This window comes from Canis lupus, chromosome 9 (genome assembly GCF_011100685.1).
Source record: "Canis lupus familiaris isolate Mischka breed German Shepherd chromosome 9, alternate assembly UU_Cfam_GSD_1.0, whole genome shotgun sequence".
NCBI classification, from domain to species: domain Eukaryota; kingdom Metazoa; phylum Chordata; class Mammalia; order Carnivora; family Canidae; genus Canis; species Canis lupus.
The window spans coordinates 24,026,564-24,048,677 of NC_049230.1; the positions used below are offsets into that span (position 1 = coordinate 24,026,564).

At 48.8% G+C, this 22,114-nt stretch overlaps 1 protein-coding gene across 1 annotated transcript; it reads left to right on the forward strand.

Moving 5' to 3' along the window:
- Positions 1-1,299: 1,299 nt before the first annotated feature.
- On the forward strand, positions 1,300-13,178 carry TBX21 (T-box transcription factor 21). The gene is made up of 6 exons (XM_038546140.1): positions 1,300-1,790; positions 10,082-10,236; positions 10,551-10,672; positions 11,221-11,379; positions 11,517-11,578; positions 11,815-13,178. Exons 1-6 carry the CDS (start codon positions 1,300-1,302, stop codon positions 12,431-12,433), a joined length of 1,608 nt encoding a protein of 535 aa, XP_038402068.1. The 3' UTR covers positions 12,434-13,178.
- The last annotated feature ends 8,936 nt before the right edge of the window (positions 13,179-22,114 follow it).

Genomic DNA, 22,114 nt, shown 5'->3' on the forward strand with positions numbered 1-22,114 from the left:
CTATGAGTATGTTTTATCTTATATGCAGGAAAACTCTCAAAAATGCTATTTTCAACTGGAGCGGGGATTGTTTTCTTCATAAAAAGACTGTGTTAGTCAACAGAAAAGGAAGAGCAAGAAAAGCTCTGGTCTGGTGGTCCTATCACGCAGGACAAGTGGGTGTCCTTCCTGTGAGCCAGCTCTGAAACTGATGCGAGTAGCTTTCCAGATGGCTCGAGGCGCTGCCCAGGCCCAGCCTCTCAGGTAAGGCTCACAGCCCCTCGGAAAAGTAGATCAGTGTGTTTCCCCCATTCTACGGATGAGGTAGGTGAGGCTGCCTTTCAGGCAGGGGAAGTGACTTGCCCAGGTCACACATACCTGAGTGACAGGCAGAGCCAGGGCCAAGGCTCTGAGCAGCTGCAGGTCATTGCACTCTTGGTGCTTTTGCTGCCCTCCCAGGCCCAGGGCCCTGCAAACCTGCGGTTGCAGCCTTGCAGTCGCCTTCAAGGATCTGTGCCTGCTGCGGGCCAGCTTCCAGGGCCGCCTGGGGGCTGGAGGAACCAGCCGCATAGGACAGAGCCCACCTGGGTCTCTGGGCTGGAGGAAGAACGGAACACTGCGGGGGGAGCCACTTAGCACAGGGCCTGGGGGCACGGAGCGCTTCAGGAGATCCGTTGACCGCTCGGGGCCTAAGCGGCTGGGACTTGAGCGCAGACCCTGCTGGTTGCTCTGAGCTGCCTGCCAGCGCTGCCAGACGCCCCGTGAGTCCCATCCGGGCCATCGCCATCACCGAAGGCTTCCTGTAGGAGGGGACCTTTGAGCTGAGCCTTGAAGGATGGGTGGAATGTCCACGAGGGTCCAGAGGAGAGGAACGGGCTGGCGTTTCAGGTGGACGGGTGGACTCTTCCAGAAGGCGGTCTTTAAGGGCGAGCGCGCGGGGACTCGCCACACCGTGGGGGCCTCCAGGCCTCCGCTACTGCATAGAATTTGCCGACTATTAGCCACGAGGGGGCGGGGTGAGGCGGGGCGGCGCCGAGGTGGTGGGGTGGGGGGAGCCCAGGGAGCTTCATAAAGCCACAGCAAAGGCGCCGCGACGCTAGTGACAGCGGCCCGCTGGAGACGCAGCCCGGGAGCTGCCGCGCGCCCGCCAGACGCGGGCGCAGGACCCAGGCGTCCGAGGCCGGGCTCCGCTGGGGGCCCCCGCCCCCGCCCCCGCGCCCGCGCCCGCGCCCGGGCCCCGCCCCCCGCGCCCCCGCGCCCGCCCCCGCGCGGAGAGCGGCCGGTCCCCGACGGCTGCGGGAAGGTGCCAGCCCGCCCCGGATGGGCATCGTGGCGCGGGGCTGCGGAGACATGCTGACGGGCACCGAGCCGATGCCGGCGAGCGACGAGGGCCGGGCGCCCGGCGCCGACCCGCAGAACCGCTACTTCTACCCGGAGCCCGGCGCCCAGGACGCGGCCGACCGTCGCGGGGGCGCCAGCCTGGGGGCGCCCTACGCCGGGGGCGCCCTGGTGCCCGCCCCGCCGGGCCGCTTCCTCGGAGCCTACGCCTACCCGCCCCGGCCCCAGGCGGCCGGCTTCCCCGGGGTGGGCGAGCCCTTCCCGCCGGCGGCGAGCGCCGAGGGCTACCAGCCCGGGGACGGCTACGCGGCCCCCGACCCGCGCTCCGGGCTCTACCCGGGGCCGCGCGAGGACTACGCGCTGCCGGCGGGGCTGGAGGTGTCGGGGAAGCTGAGAGTCGCGCTCAACAACCACCTGTTGTGGTCCAAGTTCAATCAGCACCAGACGGAGATGATCATCACCAAGCAGGGGCGGTGAGTGAGACGCGCGGCCGCCGGACCGGGGCGGGGGTGGTCCTGTCCTGTCCTGTCCTGTCCTCTCCTCTCCTCTCCTCTCCCTCTCCTCTCCTCTCCTCTCCTCTCCTCTCCTCTCCCCTCCTCCTCCTCTCCTCTCCTCTCCCCTCCTCTCCTCTCTCTCCCTCTCCCTCTCTCCTCTCCTCTCCTCTCCTCTCCCTCTCCCTCTCCCCTCCTCTCCCTCTCCCCTCCCTCTCCTCTCCCCTCCTTTCCCTCTCTCCTCCTCTCCCTCTCCTCTCCTCTCCCTCTCCCCTCCTCTCCTCTCCCTCTCCCCTCCTCTCCTCTCCCTCTCCCCTCCTCTCCCTCTCCCCTCCTCTCCCTCTCCTCTCTCTCCTGTCTAGACTTTGCTAGTGTCTCGGTGTGGCTCACAGTGGGGCTTAGGCTTTGGGGGAAGCAAGGAGGGAGTTGTAGCGCGGACAGGAAAGTTCTGGGGGCTGTTTTCTCCCAGAAAGTTACACCAACAGGCAGAACTCAGGAGGGAGATGGAGAGAGTGGGTGCAATGCGAAGTTACCGTGCTTGAGGGAGAAGGTACCTCTGGTTTCACCCGGAATTGGGGTGTGCCCTTGCCCCACTTTCTACCTCGATGGGGGGGTCCCCGTGAGCAGAGCGGGGCTGCGTTTTGGATTTGATGGGGCAGGACTCCTCTTTGCCCCTATGTGTGGGGAGATGGAGGAGAGGGCAGGGTCCTGTGCTGTGACCAGTAACCCAGCGCCACCCCCCCACCTTTCATTACCCCCACCCCCACCTTTCTTACCCCCCCATCTCTCTTATCCCCACTCTACCCCCACCTCTCTTACTCCCACCCTCCCACCGCACACCTCTCCCAGGCTTTTTGCTGCTGTTGTGCACAGGTCAGTTTTGGGAGGTGGGTAAGCCCTAGGATTTGGTGACATGGAGGAGCAGTTGCCAAGTTTCCTTTCCGGTAGTACTTTGAGAGCTCATATGTCTGGTGTGAGTGTGTTTGGGGGGGATGGTAAAGTGTGTGGGGGGCACAGATCCCTTCTAGGCACAGGCCCCACCGGAGAGCACACATACCCATGGGCCTGAGCAGGTGAAGCTAACCCACCCACCCCAGCTGGCAGCCAGTCTCACTCTGCTCCCTCCCAGGTCTGTCCCCTGAAAGTCTTGCCTCACCCCTGGCCAGATACTTTCCAGGGTAGGATCCAGCATTGGGAACCCATGGGTCCATGGCTCAGGATCCCCTGAGCCCAGTGCAAGAGGGGTAGGGTTTGGGGCCAAGGGTACTGCTTCCGGGGAAAGAAAGAGAAACTTGCCACCGGTGCGGTATTTGTTTAGTAAGCAATGCCGAGTGGGCCCTGCCTGGGTCTGGCATGTGAAAGCCTGCACCCATCCCTCCCAGTAAGGGCCTGCTCAGGCAGGGGACCAGGGAGGACCTCTGCGTGGAGGACCTGTGTCATCAGTGCGGCCAGGAGGAGTTGAAGGGACAGATACCCAGTGTGGGGCTTAGGAAAAGAGTGGGGAAGCCATGCAGGCCCAGGGGGATTGGCATTCCATCTAGGCATTGCTGGGACGTTCTTCCTTTCCAGGGATTTCTGTGGGGTGGTCTGGGATGGAGGGATGGATCCACCAACCACAAATAGCTCCAAGGGGCTGAGCTGTTCCTCTTTCTCTGGGATGAACCCAGGAAAGTTGGCCTTTTCTTTTCTGGTGTGGCCTTTATGCCCTCAGCCTTCTGATAATTCCTCTCTGCGTCCCCCTAACCCTAGCCCCCTCTGAGTGCTCCCAGGCACAGCCCAGGCTTCTTAGTCCTCTCAAGTCTGAATTGGAGGGGACCCAGGAGATCCTCTCCAGTCCCCTTCCTTCACAGACAGGGAAATGGGCTCAGAGACAGGAAGAGACTCTTCCGAGGTTACACAGCACACCTGTCGCTGGCAGAACGGGCACCCAAACCCAGCCCCTCGAGGCCAGGAGTAAAAACAGCCGCCTCTGCTGTCCAACGGCCTTGATGCATTCAGAGTGCTTTCATTTCCATTCTTTCACCGTGTGCTCCGTACGTAGAGAGGTCTCCCCATTCACAGCTAGGGACACGAGGCATGGGGACAGCTGGTGGCTTGTCCTCGGTCACTCAGCAGACCTGAACTCAGGCCTGTACTCTTGGGTACTCAGGAAGCCCTCCCACTCTGGGGCCTGGCCCGAGGTCTCCCTACAACCTGCTGCCAGGGCCCTGCCCTTCAAGTCTTGAGGGGTGGGCTGGGCAGACCACTGGCCAGAACTTCAGGGATCCGGTGGGTGTGGGGCCGGCTGTGGGCTGCCCGCAGCCTGGTTAGGGGGTGTCTCACGGGGATGTGTCTCTGCAAGGTCACCGCCACTACCCCTGTGGCTTCCTTCTTTCCTTTATGTTCTTGCTGAATAATTCTCTCTTGACAAGTTTTGTTGTCTCCCTTTTAGATCCATACACCTACTTTCTTTTATTATGAAAAATTCCAATATGTACAAAAGTACAGAGAAAAACCTCACAGGCCTGCATCTACCCATCACCCAGCTTCAACAGTTGTTACTACTGGGCCAATCTTGTTTCTTCTTTATCCTTGCTTCTGCCTCCCACCGCCTAGTCTGCAATTGCATTGTGATGGTGTTAAGTATTTAGTAAGTAGATCCTAGGCATTATATTTCTTCATTCTTTTTTTTTTTTTTTAGATTTTATTTATTTATTCATGAGAGACACAGAGAGAGAGACAGAGACACAGGCGGACGGAGAAGCAGGCTCCATGCAGGGAGCCTGATGTGGGACTTGATCCCAGGACCCCAGGACCACACCCTGGGCAGAAGGCAGGCGCTAAACCACTGAGCCACCCAGGGATCCCCTATTCCTTCATTCTTAAAATTTCTCTATGTAGATCTAAACATAGCTTTTTACAATTCTATTTATTTATTTATTTATTTATTTGGGGGTGAGGGAGAGAGAGAATCCTAAGCAGGCTTCACACCCAGCATGGGGCCCAACATGGGGCTCCATCTTATGACCCTGAGATCAAGACCTGAACTGAAATCAAGAGTTGGACACTCAACTGAGTCACCCAGGTCCCCTAAAAATGGCGTTTTAAAAGTAAACACAATATTGTTAGCAATACTGCGAAGAATTTCATAAATATCATCAAATTTCCCTGATCATTTCATAATTGTGTGTGTGTGTATGTGTGTTTCACAATCCTTATGCTTTCCATCTATCTGAGGGATGGCTTCCGACACCATGGGGTCCCCGTTGGAAGAGGGCAGTGGCCCCTCACCATTTTCTTTGGTCCCTCCCCTCAAATCAGACCTCAGAGGCCCTGTGGTGGGGTGGAGGGGACAGAGAACACAGAGGCCCCAGTTCAGCCCCACCAGCCCACATCACCCAGGTACCTGAACCTGGGCTCCAGAGATCTGGGAACTCGGCGGCCATTTCCTTCTGCTACTGGCTTCTGAAGATCAAGGGCTCAGAGAACAGCACCCTTTCTCTCCCATTTGGAGGGCTGACTGTCCCTCTGTGGGTTCCAGTGACCTGCCAGTCACTACCACATCACCCACGGCCTTCTTCCTTTCTGAAAAATCCTCCTAGCCCAGGCCCACCCACAGCCCCACGGCCTTTTTGCCTTTGGGCTGACTCACTCCCTCCCAAATCCTTCCTCTCCCACCCACCCAAGACCCCTCCTTCAGTATGGACAAGTGACATAGTCTGTCCTCCATGGGCAGCAACGGGATTGGGCATTGGGGGATGGCACTTCCCAGCACCAGAGCCTGACCCAGTCTCTGAGGTGGGGAGAAGAAAGTGAGACCCAATGTTGGACTGGCCAGTTGGAAATGTTGGAGTTCCACTCTGCGTGTTTGTGGAGATTCGGGGTGTCTACCCCGGGCTTGTGCTGTGTTTTGGTGTGGTGCTGGGTGTGTGTATGTGTGCTGTGAATGTGTCAGCGTGCATCGAAGAGTTGATGGTAGACGTTCTCAGTAGAGGAAGAGAGAGGCGGGCGTCTGTGTGTGTGGGTGTGTGGGTGTGCATTCGTTGCTGGCAATCCCCACTTTTCTGGGTGTGATTAGTTGATTATTATAATTAAGATAACTTTGGGTAGCTCTGTTGTTAAGAAGCTCAATTTGCATTTATGTGTGCGTGTGTGAATTTAGCGGTCGAGAAAACAATACAGTGCCACCCTGTCCTCCATCATTGATCACTGGCCTCATAGCCATGGTGGCCTCCCCTTGCCTACATTCCTGACCTTGAGAACTTTTTAGATCTTTCAAACAATTTGTTTGTCTGTTTGTTTGTTTATTGAAGCTTTAAGCCTGCTTTAATTTGGACTTACTGGCTTCATTTCTCTTGGGGCAGATGAATACAGCTTTACTTTCTGTTGGCTGTTTGCTAGTGGCTGTCCGATTTCTACTAAGTTGGGTCTGAGGTTGATGGAAGGAGGAGATCCTTTGATGCCTGAGCAGTTTACAGTTCGATAGGTCCAAGGCACTGCCGGAGTATCCTTCTGAAAGATGCTGCTATTTTACACCCCCACGAAGAGTGTGTGAGAGCACCCATTTCCCCACAGACTCATTGGCATTAGACAATCAGTTTTAAAACATCTTGCCAACATGACTTAGAAGAAACTGCCTCCTTGTGACTTGTACGTGATGATGGTGAATTGGAGCGTATCAGAGGTGTTCAGGATAGGGCGGGGGTGTAGTATGATGACCCTGCGAGTCATTTCAAGATGGGACTATCTCATTTCAAGATGGGATAGTCCTGAGCAGCAGTGGAGGAATTTAGAGTCCTGGGCTCTGTCCTCTCAGGGCAGAATGATAAGTGGTCTTTCTGGAGAGCTTAGTTTGGCACCAGACCCTGTTCCTTCCCAGCAAAGTGTCATGTAAAGCAGGGGCTATTTTGGGATTCCAGCTGGCAGTGATTCTAGACTTTTAGGGTGAAACGAGACCTTCCTTCTCCTCTTCCTTTCCTCCATCTCTTCCCGTGTCTCCTTCACTTCCCTCCACCAGAGATAAGCAGGGTAGAGAGATGAACACCTACAGCATGGTTGCCGATGTCAGGAGACACAGACTCTGTTTCTCACCAAGGAGCGTCACCTCGGCTCTCCGATCCTTGGTTTCTTTGAGTATAAAATTGGAAATAACATTTTACATCTCAGGTGAACTGGCTGCTGCTAAGGAGAGGCACAATGAATATATCCTTTTCTTCCTTTATTCATACAAGTTTGGATAGGAACTGGTTATAATACAAAAAACCCGAGCAACCTGACCACTGTCATAGAATGAATTAGTAGTAGAGATGCGTTGAAAATACTGTCCCAGCAGCCTTAATCGCTCCAGGTCCCATCCCTGACCTTTGATTTCTCAAGCCAACTGGCCCACTGAGCCCCTGAAACCCAGAGCCTGGAGCTAGAGCCTGGACTTTTGCTCGGGGTCCTTCCACCAGGCGAGAGGGCCTTGATAGCTCTGGGCCTGCAAGAGGGTTGGGTGGAGGAGGGACCGGATGAGCTGAGTTTCACATCTTTCAAACTGCTTCACAGCTCTCAGAGGAAAAATGGATAAGAGTTCTTGTCTCCATTTTTGGGTGAAGAAGCAGGTTTGGTTTGGGAATTAACTTACTCCAGGGGATGGGGCTAGTAAGTCTCTCTCTTTTTTTTTTTTTTTTCTCAGCATAGGAGAGTCTGGAGAAGACAGGACTGTGGGGAGACCTTCCCAAGGTTATTAATGGTGTTGCTCGGGGAGCTTCTGGGGACTAGGGTGCACCCCAAAGTATTCCTAGGCCTCTGGAACTCTCCCTCCTCCAGGTTTCCTGACTCATGGACTGGTGTCTTTCTTCCCATGACTTCTCATAGGAGGAGGGGAGAGGTGTGTGGGAATGAAAAGTAGTTCTGATGAGGATTTGGTTCTGCCATCCGGAAAATTCTGTTCTTCCTCTTTGGGTTTGAAAAGAAAAGCTATCCCATTAGAATTAGCGATGGTATTGGTGTTGGTACTGGTGGTGGAAAGGATAATTGTAGTGATGGTGATAATGGAAGTGATGGTTTGGTGACGGGGGCAGTGATGGTAGAGGTGGTGGTTGTAGTGATGGTGATGGAGGGTGTTGGTGGTGATAGGTGTAGTGATAGTGGTGATGGGGGTGGTGGTGGAGGTGGTGGTTGTAGTGATAGTGGTGATGGAGGGTATCTATGGAGGTGGTGGTTGTAGTGATGGTGCAGGTGGGGGTGGTGATGGTGGTTGTAGTGATAGTGGTGATGGGGGTGGTGATGGTGGTTGTAGTGACAGTGGTGATGAGGGGTGTTGGTGGAGGTGGTGGTTGTAGTGATGGTGAAGGTGGGGATGGTGATGTTGGTCGTAGTGATAGTGGTGATGGGGGGTGTTGGTGAAGGTGGGATTGTAGTGATGGTGCAGGTGGGGGTGGAGATGGTGGAAGTGACAGAGATGGTTGTGGTATGGAAGTGCTTCCTTCTCAGAATCTATTACACTGCCACAATGGAGGTTAGGGCAGCATCCCAACCTCAACTTCCTCCACTTTTCCTGGGAAGCAGGACTTTGAGTGTGAGGATTGTGCTTAACAGAACTCTTTCAGGTGGATGGGAAGTTCCATCTAGGATTTTGGGTACTTCTCTGAAGGCTCAGGCCTGGGGCAGGCCATACTACAGACACCAGGCCCAGGAGGATGGGGCAGGGAGAGCGTGGGTGCCACAGGGCTGGGAGTGTTAGCACGGTGATGGCCAGCCACCATGGAAAGATGGGTCGGGGACCAAGACCACACCAGAGCTTGGAGGACTGAGGCATGAGGGCCTACAGGGAAGTGCCTGAGGGGGCTGGCTTGTGGCTTTGCTCCTCACCAGGAAGCAGACTAAGGTTAGCAACAGTGGCATGCAGCTAATATCTGGCAACTGACTCTCTGAGAGAAAAACACTGAGGGTCGCCTAGGTGGCTCAGTCAGTTAGGCATCTGCATTTGGCTCGGGTCATGATCCTAGGGACCTGGGATCGAGCCCCCCCCCTCCCCCCCCCCCCCCCCCCCCCCCCCCCCCCCCCCGCCCCCGCATTGGGCTCCCAGCAGGGAGTCTGCTTCTCTTTCTGTGTCTCTGCGTCTTTCTCTGTGTCTCTTTTGAATAAATAAAAATTTTTAAAGATTTTATTTATTTATTCATGAGAGACACAGAGAGAGAGAGAGGCAGAGACACAGGCAGAGGGAGAAGCAGGCTCCATGCAGGGAGCCCGACATCGGACTCGATCCCCGGACCCCAGGGTCATGCCCTGGGCCGAAGGCGATGCTCAACTGCTGAGCCACCCTGGCTGCCCGAATAAATAAAATCTTAAAAAGAAAAGAAAAAGAACTGACAATTTCCTTGGTGAGGTAAAACTATCCCTCATGTTAGCTCACCCCACCAAAAAAAAAAAAAAGAAAAGAAAAGAAAAAGAGAAACATTTAAAAAGCCCTGATTCACAGCATTTGCTGATTTCCGTGGTGTAAATACTCCCGTGATGGCTGATTTCGAGCTTCGCACGTGGTATCACTGAATGCAGAGTCGGGAAGAGCCAGGCAGTGGCTGTCTGGTATTTCTGTCATACAGGAACAAGAGGTGTAAGTCACCTCTAGAGCAGAGATGAGGGACGCCTAGGTGGCTCAGTGGTTGAGAGTCTACCTTTGGGTCAGGGTGTGATCCTAGGGTTCTGAGATCGAGTCCCACATTGGGCTCTCCACAGGGAGCCTGCTTCTCCCTCTGCCTGTGTCTCTGCTTTTCTGTATCTCTCATGAATGGATAAATAAAATCTTTAAAAAAAAAAAAGAGCAGAGATGATAGTGAACTGTAGCAAATGAACTGAGAAGTGATGATTTTTGATGATTTAGTACCTTGGCTTATAATGTAATGTACTTAATTGTAAGTTTATATAATTAAATTTTTATTTTTTTTAAGATTTTATTTATTTATTCATGAGAGACACGCACACACACACACACAGAGGGGCAGAGACACAGGCAGAGGGAGAAGCAGGCTCCATGCAGGGAGCCCGGACGTGGGACTTGATCCCGGGTCTCCAGGATCAGACCCTGGGCTGAAGGCAGCGCCAAACCGCTGCGCCACCGGGGCTGCCCTAATTTAATTTTTAAAATATGGTGGTGCTTAAGAACTGGTTGGCACACTCCCTGATCATTTCCAGTAGGTTCTTTCACCAGATGGAAGTGCCTCTAGGACACCACCGAAAGCCTTTGCGCAGGGTCAGCTGGCTGTGAGGTCGGGGGGCTGACAGATGCTGGGGGGTCTCTCTCTTTTCAGGCGGATGTTCCCGTTCTTGTCATTTACTGTGGCGGGGCTGGAGCCCACCAGCCATTACCGGATGTTCGTGGACGTGGTCTTGGTGGACCAGCACCACTGGCGGTATCAGAGCGGCAAGTGGGTGCAGTGTGGAAAGGCTGAGGGCAGCATGCCAGGTAGGAGTGCCCTGGGGAGCGGTGGGCACTCTTTCTCTCCGAGACTGGGCGCCCCCTGGTGGATCCAGGAGGAACCCCCAAGCCCCTGCCCCACCAGACCTAAGATTGAATTCCTGGTCTCACCCTTATCCCCTCCCGCTTCTCACTCCCATTCTGTTTGTCCTGTCTACTCTAGTCTGCTTTAACCTGTCTTCTACTCAGTTCTCTGCCCTATCCGGTCCTCCCCCTGCCACCCTAGAATGGGCGAAGAAGCCGCCCATCACCAGGGGCCTGGTCCCCAGGGGCTGCGTGCCAAAGAGGTTCACTGTCCACAGGAAACCGCCTGTACGTCCACCCAGATTCCCCCAACACTGGAGCGCACTGGATGCGCCAGGAAGTCTCGTTCGGGAAACTGAAGCTCACCAACAACAAAGGGGCCTCTAATAATGTGACCCAGGTGGGACTCCTTGCACCCTCCACCTCCCCTGACTGATTCTGTTCTGTGAAAGTCACTTTTCTTCTTCTCTGACTTTGGTTCTTTTTCCACTCACCTTGGGGGGGGGGGGGGGGGCGTGTTGCAAAGATGAGGTGGGAGGGAGTGGACTCTCACGGGATTGCATTCAGGATGGCATGGGCCAAGCCAGCCCTGCGGGTTTCTTCACTGAGCCCCAGGCCACTGTCACTGGTACACCATGCTGGGCATAGAGTTGGTGCCAGTGGGCCCTCCCCGCCCAGAGAATGGATACCAAGTCTTTCCTAGTTGAGCAATACTGTTAACAGCCCCACCCCTGAAAAGCCCTGCTTGTGCTAATACCTTGGTCACAGTAGACATCCCGGGGTGGGAAACAGGCAAAGAGGGCAGAACTGGTGCCCTGGAGAGGCTGGGGACCAGAGCTGGAGGGCCTGGGGGAACTTACCCGGTAGCAGGGCAGGGGAATGGACGCGATGACCTCAGGGTACCCTCTAGCCTGGCCAGAGGGCTACAAGCATGCGGCTCTCTCTTAGATGATCGTGCTCCAGTCTCTCCATAAGTACCAGCCTCGGCTGCACATCGTTGAGGTGAACGATGGGGAGCCGGAGGCGGCCTGCAACGCTTCCAACACACACATCTTCACCTTCCAAGAGACCCAGTTCATTGCCGTGACCGCCTACCAGAATGCGGAGGTAAGGGCAGCTGGCGGGCCTGAGCTGCGAGGGGCAGGAACGGGACAGTGGGGCCCGCAGTCTTCCCTGGTGGGGGATTTGGAAGTTGCCTAGCCCCAGACTCAGGACTCAGGTGCCTCTGTTTCCCCTCTCTCTAGATCACTCAGCTGAAAATTGATAATAACCCTTTTGCCAAAGGATTCCGGGAAAACTTTGAGTCGTAAGTGCCACTGGTTCTAGCTCACCAAGGGCCTATGGAGGTTTGACTCCAAACACGGGAGCATATCTTTGCCGCTAGGGAGTGGGAGGAGGTGGGATGGATGCTGGAGGGCCAGCGGGCCAGGCACAGAGGGTCCAGGGAGGGACATGCAATAATAGGCAGGCTCACAGGTGACTGGTTCTCTTCGTGACCACTGTTTGTTTTGCCTTCTTTTTCTTCTTCTTTTTATTTTTTAGCATGTATGCATCTGTTGACACCAGCGTGCCCTCCCCACCTGGACCCAACTGTCAATTGCTTGGGGGAGACCACTACTCTCCTCTCCTACCCAGCCAGTATCCCGTTCCTAGCCGCTTCTACCCCGACCTTCCAGGGCAGGCCAAGGACGTGGCTTCCCAGCCCTATTGGTTAGGGGGCCCCCGGGACCACAGCTATGAGGCCGAGTTTCGGGCAGTGAGCATGAAGCCTGCCTTCCTGCCCTCCGCCCCTGGACCCACCATGTCCTACTACCGAGGCCAGGACGTCCTGGCGCCTGGAGCTGGCTGGCCAATGGCCCCCCAGTACCCTCCCAAGATGGGCCCAAGCGGCTGGTTCCGCACCATGCGGACTCTCCCCATGGAACCTGGTCCTGGAGCTTCAGAGGGACGGGGGCCAGAGGACCAGGGCTCCCCTTCGGTGTGGACTGAGATCACCCCTATCCGGCCAGAGTCCGGTGACTCGGGACTGGGTGAAGGAGACTCTAAGAGGAGGCGCGTCTCCCCCTATCCTTCCAGTGGCGACAGCTCCTCCCCTGCTGGGGCCCCTTCTCCTTTTGATAAGGAAACTGAAGGCCAGTTTTATAGCTATTTTCCCAATTGAGCCGATGACATGACAGAAACCGTGTCATCGGGCTGGAGGACACCAGCTAATGCAGACAACTGACTCCGGGCTGGGAGGCCCCAGCTCCCTCCGTCCCTTCTCCTTTTGTAGTTGGTTGAGGAAGAGGGGGGCTGAGAAGGCTTCTGGGGTTCCCTCGCTGCTTCCGGCCCACTGCGAAACCTGAGAGGCGTGTCCCTTGCCCCTTCCTCTGCCCTAACTACAGTCATTTACCTGGTGCTGCTTCTGGCTGTGGGTTCCCAGCTGGAGAACAGAAAACAGAACAAGAAGGTCTTGGACACAAAGGAGCTTCCCCTCGTCCGTGGGGTGGGGTGGGGGCCAGGTGGGGCAGACTGGGAACTGGAGACTTGGCTGTCTTCCTTTGTAGAATGAACTTTGGGCAATTCTGTTTGTGTGTGTGTGAAAATAAAAATACCGTGGATTTTACACCAGCCGGCCAGCCAGCCAGGGTCAGCGACAGGACTCCGAGGACTTTGGGGCAGCTGGCCTGGGCCCCACCCGCTCAGAGACAGGGGGTCTCGAGGAAAGGGTTAGGAAGGGGGGGATGGTGCACACCTCAAGAAGCAATGTCTTGTGGGGGGGTTGGTTGTGTGTATGCGTGCGCGCTTTTTTTCCTTTTCCTTTTTTATTTTTTTTGGAACGGGGAGGCTATTTATTGTACAGAGAGTGGTGTCTGGATATATTTCTTCTGTCTTCATCACTTTCTGAAAATAAACATGAAACTGTAGAATGTGTCCTGCTTCAGTGCCCTGGAAGGGGACATGGATGGGGGACTCCACTGGGAAGTGCAAAGTGCACCATGGCTCTCCAGCAGCAGCTGAAGGCCCCAAGAACCTGAGCCTCCTAGGAATCCAGATTGGCCTCCTTTAGGGGATAAATGGAGTGAAAGGCCATGTCAATTCTACTTTGTAAGACATCTTGGGACAGAGAATGGCCCCTTCGTCTGTGTGGCACCCTGACATGTGGAGGAGGGTTGGAGGGCAAGACCAAGGGACCGGGCTGGGAGGAGGCTGCAGGCTCTGCGGGAAAGAACAGCTTTGATTTCGCTTTGCATTTCTAGCTACTGTGGCTCTTTATCTTCATCTCAGGATTGTTCAAAGGTTAAAAGAGTAAATGTAAATTGGATAATATGAAATGATGTTTGGTTTCATAGGTCAAGAACAGCCAAACGGGGCACCTGAGTGGCTCAGTGGTTGAACATCTGCCCTTGGCTCAGGGCATGATCCCCCCGGGATCCTGGGATCGAGTCCCACATCAGGCTCCCGGTAGGGAGCATCTCCCTCTGCCTATGTCTCTGCCTCTCTCTGTATGTCTCTCATGAATAAATGAATAAAATCTTTTTTTTTTTAAAGAACTAGTGAACATTGGCAATTTCATAAGATTCAAACTAGCACCTGTAAAGAGTTTAGAACAGGGCCAGATAAACAGTAAGCATTGTCTTTTTGTTTTTTGTTTTTCACAATTAAAAGCTAGTTTCTGAAAGAGCTCCCTAAGGGTAAGAAAAGAGTTTATGGGAAAGGTTCAGAAGTTGGGATTACTCTGTTTGGGATTACACCCTAGTGTGGGGCATACCCAATTCTTTTTTTTTTTTTTAAAGATTTTATTTACTAATTCATGAGAGAGAGAGAGAGAGGCAGAGACACAGGCAGAGGGAGAAGCAGGCTCCATGCAGGGACCCCGATGTGGGACTTGATCCCAGGACTCCAGGATCACGCCCTGGGCCAAAGGCAGATGCTAAACCGCTGAGCCACCCGGGCTGCCCAAAAGTGAGTTTTTTTGTTTTTTTTTTTTAAGATTTTTATTTATTTATTCATGAGAGAAAGAGAGGCAGAGACACAGGCAGAGGGAGAAGCCCCTGCTGGGAGCCCAATGCAGGACTTGATTCCAGGACCCCAGGAGCCAAAGGCAGACACTCACCCACTAAGCCACCCAGGTGCCCAGCATACCCCATTCTAATGCAGAGGGTGTCATCATGGGCCATGGGGTGTTCCCTTCTGTTGTAGCTTGCAAAACTTCATGTCTCACACTTCACATCCCCTTCTCTCCTGGTCTCTATCTATAGGCCATTTTTCATCACTTTCTGGTCAGAACAAGGAAAACATAAGAAGACATATTTGGTTCCATCCTCCTTAGATATAGAAGCTCATACTTTTGTAAATGACATTAGGAGTTCTGTCATACTGTGCTCTGCATGCAGATTGCTCCTCCGCTGGCCCTGGCTCTTTAGCTGTCACTCTCTGGAGTGCTTAAGTATTGGTATTAAATCAGACCTAGGGGCAGCCCCGGTGGCTCAGTGGTTTAGCGCTGCCTTCGGCCCAGGGTCTGATCCTGGAGACCTCAGACTGAGTCCCGTGTCGGGCTCCCTGCCTAAAGCCTGCTTCTCCCTCTGCTTGTGTCTCTGCCTCTCTCTCTGTGTCTCATGGATAAATAAATAAAATCTTTTTTAATAAAAAATAAATTGTACCTATCTCCCTTTTTGGCCACTGTTTTTATTTTTATTTTTTAGCGCTTTTTTTTTTTTTTCATAATCTCTACACCTAACACCCAACGTGGGGCTCAAACTCATGAACCTGAGATCAAGAGTTGCATGCTTTTCCGAATGAACCAGCGAAGCACCCATCCCCCACTGTTTTTAAATGGTTTTTGTTCACTTCACTAGATATAAGTGAAGGGAGTTGTATTTTATACACTTTACTTTTCCCAGAAGTGTGGGGGCATATGTTTTGATGCTTTGTTATTTGACTCATAAAGATTCACTACTATTTTCTGTTCACTATTAAATGTACCACTTAATGAAAAGGTACTGAAAATACCAAAATATATCTCTTTTTGAAAAGATTTTATTTATTTATCCATTATATATATGTAAGCTCTTTATGTATATATATAATTTATATATGTGTGTATATATATATGTGTGTGTGTGTGTGTGTGTGTATATATATATATATAAATTCTTTGCCCCAGTGTGGGACTCAAACTCACAACCCTAAGGTCAACAGTTGCATACTCAACTGACTGAGCCTGCCAGGCACCCCTTCAGTTCTTTTTTAATCCCCACAGATTATACTCCTGTATCACTTTGTTGAGATAGTAGTTGCTTGGGTTTAACTTTATGTCACCATTCTCTTTGTTCACTATTCCTTTTTGCATTTCTGCCTCTTTTTTCCTGGAACCACTTTCCTACTTTTTAAACTAAATCCTTTATAACTTCCTATTGGGCGGTTTCTTTGTAAATTCCGCATAAACGTGTTTGTTACAAAGATTATTATTTTCCCATCTTTATTGGGTGGTATTTTGCTGAGTAAACAATTTTAATGGATAATAATTTTTTCTTATTTTACAGAAGCTATTCCACTGTCTTCTGGCTTCTGTTGTGAAATCTGCTGCTACCCTAATTATCATTCTTTTGTAGGTTATCTTTTTCTTTCTGTTTTCCAGATCTTCTAGTTATATATGATGTGCAACAGATTTGCTATGATGTGACAAGGTATGCCTTTATTTTTCCTGATCATATTTAGGATACGTTTTACTTCCTGAATCCGTATATTCATGGTTTTCACTAATTCTTAAATTTCCCAATCATTATCTCTTTAAACCTTACTTCTTTGTATTCCCTCCAATTTCACCCTTTGGAACTCCATTCAGATGGATGCCAGGCATTCTCATTCTATTATTATTCATGTCTCACAGCTCTCTATTATGTTTTTCCTCCTCATCTTCCTATGCTGCATGTATAAGTTCTCGAGATCTCTTTTAGTTCAATTCTACTTTCAACAATATCTAATGTGCTAATTAGCCCACTCATTGAAATTTATTTTCACAGTTTATAAGGTACTTTTCATAGTTCTTTTGTACATCTCCGTTAAGTTTTTTTAATGTTATGCTTTGCATTTTTTAGTTCTTAATTTTTTATTATTTTTAAGTAATCTCTACACCTAACATGGGGCTCAAACTCATAACCCCAAGGTCAAGAGTTGTAAGCTCTTCTGACTGAGCCAGCCAGGCACCCCATGCTTTGCATTTCTATGAGTTCTATTTTCTCCCCAAATTGTATAATCCTGATGATTTCCTGTTGCATGTTTTCCCTTATACCTGCATTCTTTATTTCTGTAAGCATTCTACACACAACCATTCTGTCTTTGTATTTGACAATTCCAGATAGTACTTAGAGGGTGTTTATGGAGGGTTTGGCAGGAGTGTTCTCTAAATAAATTGATTCTTCTGATTATCACTCATAATGGATTTGCCTTTTTGTACACTTGGTGGTCTTTGTAAGGTCACGTTTGATTTTTAAGCCATAGGTTTTGGAAGACTAACTTGGGGAAGCTTTCTTCCACAGATGCTGTCTCTAATTCAACAGATGGAGAACATCAAATTATGGCTGGACTTTGCCCTCCAGCAATGTAGTCAAACTTCTTGGCTCAGGGCTCCAAAAGAGTGAGACAGGAGCTTCCAGGCCTCCAGAGGGCATGTCTGGAACTGAAACAGCATCACTCCCATGACATTCTATTAGTCAAGGCCAGCACACATACAAGGAGAGGGGAGATAATTTTCATGCTGTATGGTAGCAGTGGAATGTACTGCCTAGCCATTATCCTAGGATTTTTCCTTCACCATCAGTCTGAGGATTTCCTTTCATGTCTCTCTCTCTTTTTAAAAAATTATTCATGAGAGACACAGAGAGAGACAGAGACATAGGCAGAGGGAGAAGCAGGCTCCCCATGTGGAGCTTGATGTGGGACTCCATCCCAAGATTCTGGGATCACACCCTGAGCCAAAGGCAGATGCTCAACCGCTGAGCCATCCAAGTGTCTCTCTTGTGTTGGATCTCCTATATCTTGGACCACATGTCCTTTTGTTTGTTTATTTGTTCTTTTATTTTCTGAGGAGCTTTTTGGTACACAGGAGATAAAACTTCTGAGTTTTTAACATGTCCAAAAATGCCTGTATTTCACTTGCATATCTGAGTGATAGCTTATTGGGTATAAAAGCTTTGGTTGGAAATAATTTCTTATTGGAATTTTCAAGGCATTTCTCCTTTGTCCATTTCTCCATTTTAATTTTCACTATAGCCCTTAAAAAGTCTGGTGTCATTTTGATTAGTGGTTCTTTGTGTTATGTTTTTGGATCTTCCCTTAATTCCAGTGCTTTGGATATTCCAGATTATATGATTTATTTTTTTTAATTTTTAAAAAAATTTTTATTTTTATTTATTTATTCATGATAGACATAGAGAGAGAAAGAGGCAGAGACACAGGCAGAGAGAGAAGCAAGCTCCATGCCGGGAGCCCGATGTGGGACTCAATCCCGGGACCCCAGGATCGCGCCCTGGGCCAAAGGCAGGCGCTAAACTGCTGAGCCATCCAGGGATCCCCATGGTTATATGATTTAGTCTAAAGTATTTCCCCCCCCCCATGTATTATTCTGGGGCACTGAATAAGATCTATCAATTCAGAGACTTTGTTCTTCATTCATAGAAAGTTTCCCTTTTATCCATTCCTTTTTCCTTGATTCTTTTTTTTTTTTTTTTTTTTTAAGCAATCTATGCCCAACGTGGGGCTTGAACTCATGACACGGGGATCAAGAGTAGCATGCTCTATCAACTGAGCTAGTCAGATGCCCTTCTCCTCGACTCTCTTTAATTACATGGTAGATATCTTTACCTGATTCTTTAATTTTATTTCCTAACTTTAATTTTTCTCTATTATTATTTTTTAGAGAGTTTCTGCTCTTTGTCTTCTGATTCTGTTATTGACTTTTAAATTCTCTTATCTTTTTTTTTAAGATTTTATTTACTTATCCATGAGAGACAAAGAGAGAGGCAGAGACATAGGAAGAGGGAGAAGTAGGCTCCCTAAGGGAGCCCAATGTGGGGCTCAATCCCAGCACCCCAGGATCACGACCTGAGTCAAAGGCAGATGCTCAACCACTGAGCCACCCAGGTGCTCCTCTTATTGTGTTTCTAATTCTGAAAATTCTTTCTTCTTCTCCAAATATTTTTATACTTGTTTTATGGATGAAAGATCTTCTCATATCTCTAAATATATTCACTGGAAGAGGGAGTTTTTTGTTTGTTTGTTTGTTTGTTTGTTTGTTTTTTGCTTCCAGTATCTCTGTTTTTCCAATTCTATTTAACTGCTTATTTAGACTCTTTCATATTGGAGGTTTTGCTCAAATATTTGATGATCTTTGACTGTTCATGTTTCAAAACAAAACATAATAATAATAATAATAATAATAATAATAACAGTAACAATAATAACAATTTTAAAAAAGAACAAGGCACTAGAGCTTGCACAAAAGCTATTTTGTGTGTATGGGGGAAGGGGCTAATCAACCCTTGAGCTTCACTTCAGGTGACACAAAAGGATGATCGGATGGGGGAACTGTTAATGATGTGCTGCAAATAGCTTGCAAAAAAGCTAAATGTGCACCTATTTCCCAATTCTGCATTCAGTGACATCACGTTGGGAGGTTGAAATTGTCCATGGTCATTTCAAGAGACATCAGCAAATGCTACAAGTGAGGGCACACTTCCTCCCAGATTGCTGGTTGTTAAATATTTATTGCCACACCACCAGGAACTGATTTATTAGGTTGGGGCCTTCACAATGAAACTGAGAGGACTGCAGAGAGGTCTTTTCTTCTAAGATATTATTTAGTTCTCCTTTCAAATTTTTCCCTGGCTGACAGCACTCTAAGAATGAGATATGAAAAGAGAAATTGAAGGTCCAATTTTTTCTTTTACAAATATTTTGCTCAACTTTGACTCACCTTTCTCAGCCACTGTCTTTGGCATGCCCAAGTCCCATGTATGTTCTCATTTTCTTTAGACAATAATACTGTTCTTCTATGACATATATGCCTGCTCAGGGTAGGAAGCAGTCATGGACACCTCAATACCCTATAATTTTAGACTTTTAGCCAACCTACCAATTTTCAGCACCATGCCTCAACTCCACTTGCCACTGTGCCTGATACTCCCAAGTCCTGAGCCTCTTATGAAATATTTAGTGGTAAATCAGCTCACCTATTGCTAATCCTATTTGTAGGCATTTCAGGGTGTAGCTACATTTTAGGGTGCTGTTCATCTTGCTTAATCAGATGCTAATCCTCCATCTGCTACCTATATTCCTAAAATTCATTGAAATTTGTTGTCTGCTTCTCTTTCCTCTGATATCCTCTTTGTTTCTGTGGTTCCATACGTTAAGAACATTCCTATATTATTGTGTTTGTAACCAATATACAAAATTTTATTTATTTATTTATTTATTTATTTATTTATTTATTTATTTTCAAAATTTAAACTAAATACTCTTCATTGATCTTGAATGAAAACTTGTAAATCTTTCAGCCTTCATAAGTTGGCCTCCCTCCTCCCCTATTTTAGGAAAATTTTATTTAATTTTGTCTCTGAGTACCTCTTATCCAGTTAGTATTTATTTTTCAGGGACATGTGTAATTCTTTGGCTTGCTCTCAACCATTTGTTCTCTTCCTATTCCTTTATTTTCATCTTTTAAAACTTATATTCTGTGCTCTAGGGAAGAATTTCAAATTTATCTTAGTAATTGAATATTAACTTGGGGATGATTGAAGACTAATTTTTTTAAAATTTATTCATGATAGTCACACACACACAGAGAGAGAGGCAGAGACACAGGCAGAGGGAGAAGCAGGCTCCATACACCGGGAGCCCGATGTGGGATTCGATCCCGGGTCTCCAGGATCACGCCCTGGGCCAAAGGCAGGCGCCAAACCGCTGCGCCACCCAGGGATCCCTGAAGACTAATTTCTAAGGAGACAATGATCCAGAAGTTTAAATGCCTGTATTTATGATTTACACAAATGCCTCGTGAGTGTCTATGGTTATAGCTATTTCTTAGTTTATTGTTTTATAAGAGCTAATAATAACAAGAGTTATAAATAGCGTGGTTTAAAAGTAACTGTTGGAATTAAGAGGTGAAACCAGATTAAGCACTAGTTTAGTCTTTTCTCAGACTCAGCCAAACCCAGCTTGTATGAATTACTTATACTTAAATTACCAATGGTTTCTCCAAGTAGGAAAATGGGATACAGGAATTATTGCAGGAAATATTTAAGAAAACACAACTGCCTATGCTCATATCATTATATGACAAGTATCCCTTTTTAAAAAAAGAAAGTTTTATTTATTTAAGTAATCTCTACACCCAAAGTGGGACTTGAAGTCTACGCTGAGATCAAGATCTACTCTTCTGACTGAGCCAGCCAGGTACTCCTTATGACAAGTATACTTATCTGATGAAAGAGAAATTGTGGCATAGATACGTGGCTGAATCATATCCAAACACACCAAATCAGAATGGTCTTTCACTACAGTTACTTAGTTTTCCTTCAATTCAGTTGTGCTCTTTAGAGCCTTCATTGAGAGTTTAAATTCTGTGACTGAATTTTAGTTTTCTTTTCAATTTTGTGTTATGTCATCTCTCTCTCCTTTATTCCGGCGTATATTTTTGTATCTCAATTCCCTCCTAAAGATTTCTTTTATTTCTTTGAAAATGCTGAATAGTTCCCTGGAATGTTCTTTTGGATCTTGAAATGTCAAGGTAATTGAGTGAAGCAACTTACTAATTGGTATTATTAACCAAATCAGGGACGCCTGGGTGGCTCAGAGGTTGAGCGTCTGCCTTTGGCTCAGAATGTGATCCCGGGGTTCCCACAACAGGCTCCTCACAGGGAGCCTGCTTCTCCCTCTGCCTGTGTGTCTCTGCCTCTCTCTCTGTGCCCCTCGTGAATAAGTAAAAATAAAATCTTTAAAAAAATAAAATAAACTCTTTAAAAAAAACTATAAGTCAGTCAAATGAGTAGTTGAACTATAATACTTTGGGGGCAGAATAATAGATATTGTATCTTTAGATTATACTCCTCCTTTATGAAAACTCTACCCGCACTCCCTTCTTTCCAGTGATCAGCCCCTGAAGACCATGTTTATATGATCCTGCTCTATCTCAGACCTCATCACAGCTATTTGGAAGAAGGTTGACACATGAAGGAATTGAGGGTAAGGGTCATTAGTTTGGGATATCACTTCAGTTTGGGTTGTATAAATTCTGGTGCAATAGGGAAGGGAAGCTCAGTATTTGAAGATATACTGAGAATGCAGAGAATGCAGTTTGAGGGGACAGGAGCAGGTGATGTGTGAAGAGATAAAGTAATAAAATATGAGAGAGGAAGTGAGTGATTGTTAGAGTGAGAGTAAGGAAGAACTTTCTGGTTCCAGTTCCTCTGAAGGTCCTACTAAACCTCCTCTCTTCCTCTGAGCCATACCCACGTGTTAACTATTTCCTTTTAGTTCGGAGTGGGAGTCTGGGACTACTAAGGGAACTCTGATTAAGACATCCATTCCAAGTCATAACAAGCAAATCACATCATTGTGAGTAAGAGGATGAAGAAAATGCTGCACATTCAGTTCCTATAGTGGGAGGATGTATATCCAGCTCATCCCGATGATTAGGAAACAAGGTGAAAAGATGTGGGAGTGGGAGGGTTGGGGGACAGAGACCATATCCTCATTTTGCCCCTGTGGAAATTATTTTTTGATCAGTGAGAAGGTTGATCCTGTCATTCCTAGGTCTTAGTGAAGTATTAAAGTGCAAGTTCTGTATGAGTAGCAAAAGCTT